Genomic DNA, 12,127 nt, shown 5'->3' on the forward strand with positions numbered 1-12,127 from the left:
TGAAGGAGTGACTGCAACTGCTGACAAGGTAAGACTGACTGTTGTCATCTACCTAGACTTCTGTCTGGGACCTTTGACATGGTCCCAAGCAACATCCTTATCTCCAAATTGGAAGCATGGATTTGAAGGGTGGACTATTCGGTGGATAAGGAATTGGCTGGCTGGATGCAGCCAGAGGTATGGTCAATGGCTCTATGTCCAAACTGAGGCCAGTGATGAGTGGTGTCCCTCAAGGCTCTGTCTTGGGACTGGTACTCTTCAATATCTTCACCAGTGACACAGGCAGTGGGATCAAGTGTACCCTCAGCAAGTCTGCAGAGGACATGAAGCTGAGCAGTACAGCTGACACAACAGCAGGAAGGGATGCCATCCAGAGAGACCCGGATGAGCTTGAGAATTAGGTCCATGAGAACCTCATGAAGTGCAAGGTGTTACACCTAGTTCGGGAGAAATCCCAGACTTGAATACAGATCGGGAGAACCCATTGAGAGCAGCGCCAAGGAGAAAGACTTGGGAACTCTTGTGGATGGAAAGCTGGACATGAGCCAACAGTGTGTGCTTGCAGCCCAGAAAGCTAATCATATCCTAGGGCTGCATCAAAAGCAGCACGGCCAGCAGGTTGAGGGAGGTGATTCTGCCTCTCTGCTCTGCCCTCATGGGACCCCACCTGGAATGCTGCATCCAGCTATGGGGTCCTCAGCATGAGAAATACACGAACCTGTTGGAGTGAGCCCAGAGGGTTAGAGAGATGCTCAGAAAGCTGGAGCACTTCTCCTATGAAGACAGTCTGAGAGAGCTGGGGTTGTTCAGCTTAGAGATAAGGCAGCTCCAGGGAGGCCTCGCTGTGGCCTTCCAAAGGAGGCTTAAAAAAAAAAAAAAAAAAAAAAAGAGGGAGAGTGACTTTTTACAGGGGCAGATAGTGACAGGGTAGTGGGAATGGCTTCAAACTGAAAGAGTAAGTTTAGATTAGATATTAGGAAGAAATCTTTACTGTGAGCATGGTGAGGCACTGGCACAGGTTGCCCAGACAAGTTGTGGATGCCCCATCTATGGAAGTGTTCCAGGTCAGGCTGGATGGGGCCATGAACAACCTGGTCCAGTGGATGGCATTCCGGCCCTTGGCAGGGTGGTTGGAACTAGATGATCATTAAAGTCTCTTCCAACCCAAACCATTCTATGATGGCATAACTATCTTTCTGTTTCATTTAAGAGCAGTGTTACCAAAACTACAACAAAGCACAAATTCTTCCTCTAGAGCTGAAAAAAACAGGAAGCCATGAAATGACAACATTAACAGTAAAAGATTTTATTCAGACCAAAACCCACCAAAATAAGGAGCTTTCAACTTCTCCAGTTATAGATATTTTTGTATCATTGCCCTCTCCCATATACGAGTAACTTCCTTGAGTCAATTATGACAACGACAAAGATTTCCTTGCATTTTCATTTTAAAAAAGTATTAAGTACAAACACATTTAAGAATAAGAAAGGAGACAATTATTTCAGATTTAATTTTTATTGTCCATGGACAGCAACACTGTTCTTAACCATAGCACTGTTAAAAATTACAATTCCGCAGGATTAAGACTTTGTATAAACTTAAGTTATGAATTTGTACAATCACACACTAAATTTCAGTGTTTTGAGACAGAAGGAGCAAAAAAACTAACTTACCTGTTGCTGCTGTGCTTGTATTCTGGAAGAGTGAACCTCCTAAACCTGCTAAGGCTCCTCCTAAGGAAAGGCCTGTGGAAGCAGTTGTAGTTGGAGCAGTTGTGCCACCCAAATTTAATGTAAAGCCAGTAGTTCCTGCAGAGAAAGGAAACCAGCTTCATGCAGACACTGCATTCAAATGTGTCCATAGACAATCTCAAATAACTGAAAGGTCTGAACAGCATGTTCATCATAATTGGATAATAAACTCAGACATTTTTATTTCCTTCAGATTCTTCAACCACAGCCATAGACTTTTAATTATATGTTATTTTGTTATACGACCACATAACCCTGATCAGTCTATATTTACCTGCAACTATACAGAAATTTTGGCAGTCCCCCTGAACACTAGAGAACCTAGAATCTGGCACAGAATTTATTTTACAGCATAATGGAACCCATAAATGCTACTGATTTTTATACTAAAATGCTGAAATTTTAATGTTTATGCTTAGCATTAAAATATTTACACAAGACACATGATACAAGAACATTTTCATGGTAGTTTGAGCTATCTTCTGAAATTAAGCATCCCAGCTTTTGGTAGGAGAGAGAAGAATCAAGTAGAGAAAGACCATAAGCATAAAGGGACAGAGCACAGAGGGCACAGATAGCTGAGCTCAAATGCAGTCTCCTAAGGCTAAGAAAAATGAACTCCAGTCTAAATTATTATCATGCATGGTGCAGTTCAGCTGAGTTAAATATGACAGCAGGTGTACATCAGTACGAGAAGTAATTTGGAAAAAAACTTATTTCTGCTACTAGTCAACCATTTCAGGCCATCTGCAATAGGCAGACATTTTTCAGACTTCACAGCTGTTGAAAGCAGGAAGCTTTCAGCCTGGAGTTAACAATATGAAAGATGATTTTACGTGACGAACAGCTATTGTTCTTCGTAACTCTTGCTACAATTCTAATGACTTAGATTATATAGTGTCTACATCACCTGGCATACTGGCCATAATTCTATCTGTATTAGAGTACTCAAATTTAGAACTCAAGAAGCCCATTGAACCTTTTCATTTAAGGACCATAAAATTATGTAAATAATGAAAAAAAAAAAACATAGAACTGTTTTACAATAGAGATTTCCTGTTAAAAAAAGCAAACAAAACCCCCCCAAACCCCTAAACATTTTCCTACCTGCAGCAGGAGTTGATGTAAGAGCAGATGATAATGACAGGCCACCCGCTGAGGTAGAAGTAACAGGTAAAGCAAATGGTGTGGCTGAAGCTGCAGGTTTGTTGAAACCTAAACTAAAGCCTGTAGTAGCCGCTGATGTGGTGGCAGGCGTGCCTAAAAGAAACCCAAAACCAATTATTGCTCTTGGAACATTCTGTTTAAGAATGAATGCTAAATTCACCATCTTTTCTGCATTCTTCCCATTTAACCATCACGAGTACCACAGTGTGCAAGATCACTTGCATCACGTAAAATATCCCCACAGCGCTTTCAAATAAATTTCAGATGTTTACATCAATTGCACAGGCATTTTTAGCTCCAGAATTAATAGGGATCCAATAGGCTTTAATCGTGGACTGGCAATTATATCTAGTGGCAATCTAAAAAAACTGTAACAAAAAAAAAAAAAAAAAAAGAGCTTCCACCAAGAGTATCTAGTAGATGACACAAATATAGGTAATTGGAGCTATAAACAATACTGCTCAAAACACAGAGTAAAAATTCTCAGTTGGATGTGCATACCAAAATGAATGCACATATCCTTTCAATTTGCAAACATGGAAAACTTGTTAGGATGTTATTGCCACAAACTTTGCTTTTGAACACTTCTAAAGTAAAATAAATAAAAGTTCACACTTTGTGCTGTTTTCATGGTAGGAACACATTTCGCATTCTAGAATCCATACTCCAAAGTAAAAGAGGAGTGTGCACATACATCCAGAAACCACAACAGTAAACACATTGTTTGTATTCTCAGTAACTGCTGTTTGTTTTGGATTAAATCATTTCATTCAGCTATTGAAGAGAATTAATGGTCATGTCCATAGTACTGGCTTCCATGCATCACACAGTCTCTTCTGGGTTAACAGCTGCTCCTCCCTTCTTCTGCCCATTTCATTTGCTTCTTTATTCAACACTATTTTTCCTATTTATTTATAGTATGGTTTCCTAAGTTCTTTGACTTCGGTGAGTCTTGTAGCACCACTCCCATCCCCAACATTTGTGGTACTCAAGTTCAGTTACTCTTCAGACCTCAGCAGCCCATATTTAAAAAGAAAAAAAAACCAAATGCGAAACAAAACAACCCAACAACAACCCACATATTCCCGTATTTGTAATGACAGCTGAAAAACAGTCACCCCAGGTGCATCAGAGAAACCAAAAATATTCTCAAAGTCTGTTCCATTTCAACCCTCTTTATTCTTCTAAAAGAGATAATTACCAAACAGACCTGTTCACACAGAGTTCGTTAGACCAAGAAATTCTGTATTAATAATTCTTTGATAACATATTCTACCTCCCCTCTGCTGAAGGATGAAGCTCATTAGGGGAACATAAAAACAAAGTCTAACTTTTCACTGTGACTGTTGTACAGGAATTGAATAACCCTTTAACAAGTAACAGTGTCCAGAAGTGCAGGGCCTCACTCTGGTTTGCAGTCTTAACTTTTGGGCTGGGATATACATGCTCAGATATGATCACTAACTCTGCATTACAAGAAAGATCTACCTCCTGAGGTTTTCTTGTGTCTGTATAACATTAAAATACAAATGACGTCCTTACCTAGTGTCAGTCCTGTAGCAATAGTTGTTGCTGTTCCGGCTTTAAGAATGAGAACAAATAAATAGAGTAAGAAGAGTAATTGAAGACCACAGAGAAGTTATGACAATAACAAACATGAAACAAAACACCGAAATAATGCAACATTATGGGACAACTATTATACAAGTTTTCTTCTGTAGTGTGCTTAAAATAAAACACTAACACAGAAAACAGTATTTGTAAGCACCAGCAGCACAAATCAAAGCATAACTGACTTTAAAAAACATTTTTCTTTATAAGAAACTGCTACCAATGAAGTTGATTTTAACACAGCAGAATAGCGAATTGCATGAAACTTCAAACAAATGAAGGTAAAAAAATGGAAACTAGTAATTCCATCAAGTATTTTTTTCAGTCATACAGTAGTGTATAACATCAGCATGGAAGCCAGAAGATTTACAGTATAATAAAGAGGATTATAGAGTCCAAACTCCTTGTAAAATCCTGTGTCTCAGTTTAGGGTTCTGCCCTACTGGTAACTTAAAGAGATTATTCTGAATACAGTGTTACACCATCTCATATTTTAAAAACCATCTGATTAGAATATCAAAAGAGTCATTGACAGCTAAAAGAAAATTACCCAATGTAGCCAACCACATTAATACAGGCTTTCAGTCTACTGCTTAATTTATTTTATAGTAGATTGGTTCTTAGAACTTTCCCTATCTACTCATAGCAGCATACAAGAAGAAAAAGACCACTTTGTCTAGCAATATTGGAGCCAAAGTAAAATATATTATGTCTGCTTGATGGCTGAAGAAAAATACTTCCAGTCAGAGAAGTTCTACTCTTTTGCACTCCGTTACTCCTATAAGAAGCTGTCTGTTTATAGGCTGAATTAGAGACCTAAGAAAATACTATTCAATTTCTTCATGTGTATTGCTAACATTAAAAACCCCCAACAAAGGGGGTTGTACAAACCAAGAAATGTTTACTACTGTAGGATTACATTTACTGCATTACAAATGCTAACAATTTCAAAATGTTTTAAAATATTTTCTAGTTCAAAATACAACTCATTCTTACATCATAACTTTGAGCATCCTGGACTTAGGACTCAAGACTTAGATTTCTAAAAAACATCAGGATCCAAATTATGGAACAATTTACACATAGCCCAGGCAATTTTCTGGTAATTGCATCTGTGTTTCTGCAGCACTGGTACTGCATGATGCACAATAAATTTAAACTGCTCAATTAAACTGTTTTACAGAACTATGTAAGTAATACTCAGAGCTACGGAACTACTGTAAAATAGTATACACGTTATAATGACCCAGTTTTTGCAGACATATAATTTATTTTTTTACTGCTGAATCAAATTTCTGCTGTACAAGAATTCTTTTCTACCTGTACTGGTGCTTCCTAGTGTAAAGCCAGTGGTTGATTTTGATCCAAAAATTCCACTCCCAAAGCCCACTGAAGGAGCCGATGTAGTTGCTGTAGCAGTGGAAGAGCCCAGAGTTCCAAAATTAAGTCCTCCTGTTGAGCTATTACAAAATAAGACTATTAGCAATAATTATATTTCCAAATGAAAACATCCACCACCACCCCTCATTTCAATTTCTATGAAATGCCATCATTCACTTTCTCAAACCACAAACAACCTAGTTGGGCAAGACAGAGTTCAAGCTCACTTTCTGCTCACAAACAGAAAGAGGAAGCCCTTTTCCCTTTTTCCTTCCACAGCTCTCAAACTCCCACTGCTTCCCTGACACTAACTCCAGCATTTGTTCAACTCCTGCTGAACTGCTAGATCTTGCTAGACCAGTGGGAAATTTCAACTTTTCCCTGTTAGATCATCTCATTAGTTCTGCCTGATTATTCTCCCTGTTCCACTGAAATGGGGGAACAAGTGCTAGAGGAAGCACAAAGATGACAACAAATCTGGAAGATCTTTTCAAAGCAGGTTACAAGTCCAGTTAGTTACCTCTGACCAGAAACCTCAACCAGTGTTGCTTTCTGTCTTTCTTAAGTGATAAGCAGTGACAAAGAACCATCCACAGCAATAGCACAACTTTGCCCTATCTTACCATCAAAATACACTGAAGTATGAATTAATTTTCTAACCAAAACACTATCCTTTTACACAGGTGCCAACCACAGAGGACCCATGCCTACCATTCTTTCTTTTCTGTCTACGTGTCAGAAAGTTACAGAAATAAGTTTCCAGAGCTATTTTCACAGGTGAAGCGATGGAAAGAATCAGAGATCAGTCATCACAAGGAAAATTAAGCATTTTTAATTTCTTTTGGGTAACTATGCATTTTAGAGGTTTCATGCCAAGTAGAGACCAAGCTTTACATTTAGCACAAAACACACTGTCATTGTACAAAACACAGGAGAACACAATAATCATTATTATCTCCAATCACAGCCAGATGAGTCTATGATTTTAAAAATTTTGTTCTTAATTGACGAAAGATCGGGTGAATAATATATTTGTAGTAACTTCCTGCTCCCATCTGTGAGTCCTTTTAGGAAAAAGGTAAGTTTTGTCTAACTTAGACACATTTTGCAATAGTATAACAGTAGCACTGAAACAAAATGCAATTTAGACTTCCAGGCAACAGCTGTCAAGGAATCTTTTAGGTTTCAAGTGTTCAGTATTCTCTCACTGTTCCTTTATCTCTTCTCTCCTTTTGTATGAAGGCAGCTCCTAACATAAGTTAAACCCAAAAGTAAATCCTTAAAAAAAAAGGGCTATAACTAGCTTTTGCATTAGAACTTTTCAAGCCATCTACAAAACCACTTACGGCAAGCCCAGCAAAAGTTGGTTGCAAGTTCAGAATCTAGGGGGGAGTTATTCTTTAAAAAGTTATTTGGGAAGCAGAATAGCCAAGTAGTTTAGAAAGACACAGACCCACCATGCCTAGGCGTCCCACAGGATTCAAAGCATTTCAGCTTTCTTTACTCCCAAAATTTCAACATACCAAACTTCAGTATCATGACCTAACTGCTTGCAAACTTGAACACAACACGGTGCTTCTCTCCCTAGTCAAGAGTTTATGTTTCTCATCTTCTTCCAGTCCAGGAAAAGATGACTCTTCTGTGAAGAATTTTCTGATTTTAGCATTCCAGTAGAAGAAAGCTAAGATACAAACTATGCAATTCAGCTCTACAAGAGGACAAAAAAACCCCTGAACCAAAACCAACCCAAATAAAATGAAGTGGCATTTCGCTTGGATTTTAAGATAGAAAGATTCAAAATGTAGGAACAAAGCAATGGCAGCATCTTCAGCAGTAGGAGAAAGCATGGGCCAGAAGGACTATCTACTCCCCACAGATGGAAGGAAGAGGAGTTTGGGTCACTCTAGTCAAGTCTTAACCAATTTTAGACCTAGAACAAAGCATTGCACCTGGCTAAAACATACAAGAGAACACCAATTAAGAAAGCATATAAGTACCTGAACGGCTGTTCGTACAATGCAGGAATTAGAGGGGTTGGCATGTCATAGAGACTTTGGGCCAACAGAATATAATCTTAGACTCATCACACTGATGAGCAACATTTATGCTTGGACTAGACAATAAAGACCCTTTTCTCCCAACACCTGGCAATACCATCTTAGATCCAACCCAGAAGAAAAACAGCTTCTTATAGTCTCAAACGTATTCTCAAGCAAATCAGTTCAGAGGGATGTTCAAAGAGCAGTAAAAAGCCCTCTTCCTCTATGACACTCCTTGACCAATAGCCCTGAAGACTGGCCCTGCTTGTAAGAATAAACAAATTAATAAAAATACAGAGTGCTATACTGCTATTAATTAGTACCTATTAAGCTTTTTTAAGAGATAAAAGTGTCAGCTAGAACAAAAAAAAAAAAAAACAAAAAAACCCAAACAAATCACCAAAGATATTTAAATTCAATAGGCAGTTTTTAACAAATGCAGATCAACAAGACAAAAGAGCTTGCCTTGTTTCAGTACATTTAGAAAATTGCTTTTGAATAAATATTATTTTAACTTGCTCATTTTAATCACAGGAAACCTGTATTAAAAAAGCATGAAGCAAAAGAAATCTAAACTCTTTACCAAGTCCATATAAGCTTTACTGTGAGAATTAAAATAAACAAATATCAATTAAAAAACCCAAAACACACAAAACCCTAAACAAACCCTCCCAGCAAAACCAAGCACAGGTAACACAAGAAAAGTCACCAACACGTAATGACCACAAAATTTACAGTATTACGAGGGCCTCAAAAAACTTGTTCCTTCTCATATGGGCTTCAGATCCAGATGTTCTTGTCCCTTCCCCTCACAATGCTAATTCCTGACACTTCTGACAGGTGTTTCCAAATACATCTGCTTCAGGTAAAGTTCCCTTGAGTAGCCCACCCTATTTGCTTAGTTTACACTGCAGTGATCAATTTTGCCTGATCACATTTGGGAAATACTCTAATGCAAAGCCCTACAACAGCCCTAATCTTCAACTGAGGCACAGCAGCAAGCTGGTCACAATAAACAGTCTCTGCTAGTACAGTTGTGTGTAAAGAAACAGAAAAGGGTGGAAAAACCAGCAACAAGACTTTCCTTCCTTACCTTTACTTTTACCAGGTATTCTGAGAAACCTAAATCTAACGCTTTCAGTCCAGAGCCTGCTGTATGCCACATGCACATCAAAGTGCTCCTTTTACTCTGAGAAACTCTACAAAAATGCAAGGTTCTATCAGAGAGCACGAGGTCGAACCTAACTTCGCAAAGATATATGGAATTTCACCTTTCAATACTATACATTAGGGTTTCAAAACCAACAAGCTTCGTACCGCACACACAAGCTCAGGCTGACTGCCAAGAAGCACCTGGATACGCATCTGATGTACATCCTGCGCTCAGGACGGCAAGAAAAACCGCGAAGGGAGGCACCCAGGGCCAAAACAAAGCGAAAAGAGCAGCTCCCTTTCCTACGAGCTGCTGAACAGATCGCTCCCTACGCTGTACTGAAGGCGCAGCCTGGGAAGCGGAGGAGTCGGGAGGGCCGGGGCAGACACGATGCACCGAGGGCCGTGCGGCCCATCCGGGGGCGGGCGAAGCGCCGAGCGCGGGCCCTGCGGCCCCCCGGCACTGACCCGCTCCCTCACACACGCACGGGCCCAAGCTGGGCCCGCTCGACAGCCCCAGGCCGCGGGGCAGGGCCGAGCCCAGAAGCGGGGGAGGCGCCGCGTTACCTCGGCGTGGCAGCTCCGAAGGAAAAGCCCCCGCCTGCTCCTCCTGCTCCTCCCGCGCCGGCGGCCGCCGCGGAGCCCAGGGTGCCCCCGCCGAAGGAGAAGCCCGCAGACATGGCGGCAGCGGCGGCGGGAACAGCCGGAGAGCGAGGCCGGGGGCCGGCAGCGGCGGGGGCGGGGGCCGGGTCGGTAGGTGGGTGGGTGGGTGGGTGGGTCGGGTGTCGCGGCCCCTCAGCGCCGCATCGGGCCCGGCGCAGCTCCGGACCAGCGGCGGCACCAAGCGCGCGGACACAGCCGGCCACGCTCCCTCCGCGCGCCCGCCGCAGTGCACCACGGGACCGCCCGCCGGCCCTTAAAGCGACAGCAACGCCCGGGAGCTGGGCTGGGAAACACCTCTGGGATCGTCGGTTCCAAGGTGTGACCGAACACCAGCGTGTCCACTAGGCCACGGCACTAAGTGCCACGCCCAGCCTTTCCTTAAACACCTCCAGGGACGGTGACTCCACCAGCTCCCTGGGATATCCATTGTGATGTTTAATCATCTTTTTTTTTTTTTTTAAATCATCCTCCCCGGATCCTCCTTTTCTCCAGACTAAACAACGCCAACTCCCTCAGCTGCTCGTCATAAGACTTGTGTTCCAGACCCTTCCCCAGCTCTGTTGCCCATCTCTAGACAAGCTCCAGCACCTCAATGTCCTTCCTGAATCGAGGGGCCCAAAACTAGACACAGGACTCAAGGTGTTGCCTCACCAGTGCTGTGAGTACCCCTGAGTACAGGGGGATGATCACTGCCCTGGTCCTGCTGGTCACACTATTGCTGATACAGGCCTGCTTGGACACCTGGGCACACTGCTGGCTCATGTTCAGACACTGTTGACCAGCAAAGCATTAGCAGCAGGTCGAGGTGAAGATCCTGGTGTCTGCACGACTGGAGCCCCATCCCTATGAGGAAAGGCTGAGAGAGCTGGGAGACTGCAGCTTGGAGAAGGCTCAAGGGGCACTTACAATACATGTATATTCCTGAAGAGAGGGTGCAAAGAGGACAGTCAGGCTCTTCTTGGTGGTGCCCAGTGACAGGACCAGAGGCAAGTGTGCACAGACTGAAATACATGAGGTTCCATCTTAATATTGGGAAACACTACAAGCACTAACGAGGTTGCCCAGATAAGTGATGGTTCAGAATCTCCATCTTTAATGATATTTAAAAGCTACCTGGATATGTTTCTGAACAACTGGCTCTAAGTGGCCCCGTGCAAGCAGTGGGGCTGGACTAAACATTTCCCACCTCCACCTCTTTGGGATGCTACAACAAAAAGAACAATCTTCCAGGAATATCCCCATTCACAAGACACACGGACTGAAAGAGAGACTTGGATAACCAGGGAATGGCTCTTTTTTCCCACACACCTATTTGTCACTCCTCCACAGAACCCAGGGCACTCTCTCCTCAGTGCCAGATTTTCACCTGGCTGCCAGGCCAGTTTCATAGCCAGCACTGAGCTCCGTGGCTGCCAGCACAGCTGCCATTCCCTGTGGGATACAGCGTGGCGCTGCCCCTGCCCCACTGGCCAGTGCCTCCCGCTGCAGCTCCCCGCTTCATTCAGGCTGCCCCTCAGCCACTCCTGTCCCTCAGTCATCCCTGCCTGTCACGTGAAAAGGGGAGATTTTTCTCAAACCCTTAATGTTTGAATAGTCTGTCAGTGCCCCAGGAAAGCCGAGGCCCCTATGCCCAACCAGCCTGTCAGTGCTGGACTCTTCACTGAGCAGTCTGTCAGATCGAAGGGAGGTTTGACTGACTTGCTCAGGGTCACACACCAGCAAGACCACCTCCTGGGTCTCCACATGTTTACTCACTGCCAGCGAGTGCCAGTGCTCTTGAAGGACTCACATTAACAGGTTACAGAACAGCACTCTTTATTAATAAGATTGTTACAGGCTAAGGTTCGAGGACTGCCGGTGATAGTATCTGACTACGAAAACATATTTAAAGCAATATACCAATTCAAAGCAACATACTAACAAGCTCTAATCCCTAACAAAAGTTAGCTCAAGATAATCATTCAGTGTGCATAGACAATGGCTCTTAATGCGTACCTATAGGGGAGAAGACATTTTCAGCCCATTGACTGATCCCAGAAGTTACAATGCAGTTTTCCTCTACTTCTCCACTTTTTAAACTTACTGTTATACTATTTCTTTCATTTAGGTGAAGCTTGAGTGACTTTAGTCTTACATCTTACTCGATGAGTGGTTGTACCTTGGGGGCAGGTATCTCAGTATAGTATCTGAGGTAACCTTGGGATGGGGACACATGTCAGTCCAAGGGGAATGACTTCGTCATGGTTGCTGGTTCAACAGCAGGTCATCTTCCTTTATCTCCCTTGGCTTTCAGCTGCTTGCTGTGCAGTTCGTCATTCAGAAAGTACCATCGAGTTCCCTCCTCTGTAAGGGTTTCGACAGAG

General features: G+C 42.5%; 1 protein-coding gene across 3 annotated transcripts in view; it reads right to left on the bottom strand.

The window, feature by feature from the left end:
• NUP58 (nucleoporin 58) overlaps positions 1 to 10,002 on the bottom strand; it is a 41,754-nt gene extending 31,752 nt beyond the window's left edge. For 2 of the 3 annotated variants that reach the window (XM_051780120.1, XM_051780119.1), the window contains exons 1-5: positions 9,669 to 10,002; positions 5,851 to 5,990; positions 4,462 to 4,500; positions 2,860 to 3,012; positions 1,675 to 1,809 (exon numbers count right to left, since the gene is read on the bottom strand). In XM_051780120.1, coding sequence (XP_051636080.1) covers positions 1,675 to 1,809; positions 2,860 to 3,012; positions 4,462 to 4,500; positions 5,851 to 5,990; positions 9,669 to 9,781 — 580 coding nt within the window. In that variant the 5' untranslated portion in view covers positions 9,782 to 10,002. The remainder of the gene's footprint in view (positions 1 to 1,674; positions 1,810 to 2,859; positions 3,013 to 4,461; positions 4,501 to 5,850; positions 5,991 to 9,668) is intronic. The other variant, XM_051780118.1, reaches the window with a different exon arrangement.
• Positions 10,003 to 12,127: the final 2,125 nt, after the last annotated feature.

The sequence above is a fragment of the Manacus candei genome, unplaced genomic scaffold, assembly GCF_025592945.1.
Source record: "Manacus candei isolate 608988 ecotype Guabito, Panama unplaced genomic scaffold, ASM2559294v1 h1tg000014l, whole genome shotgun sequence".
NCBI classification, from domain to species: domain Eukaryota; kingdom Metazoa; phylum Chordata; class Aves; order Passeriformes; family Pipridae; genus Manacus; species Manacus candei.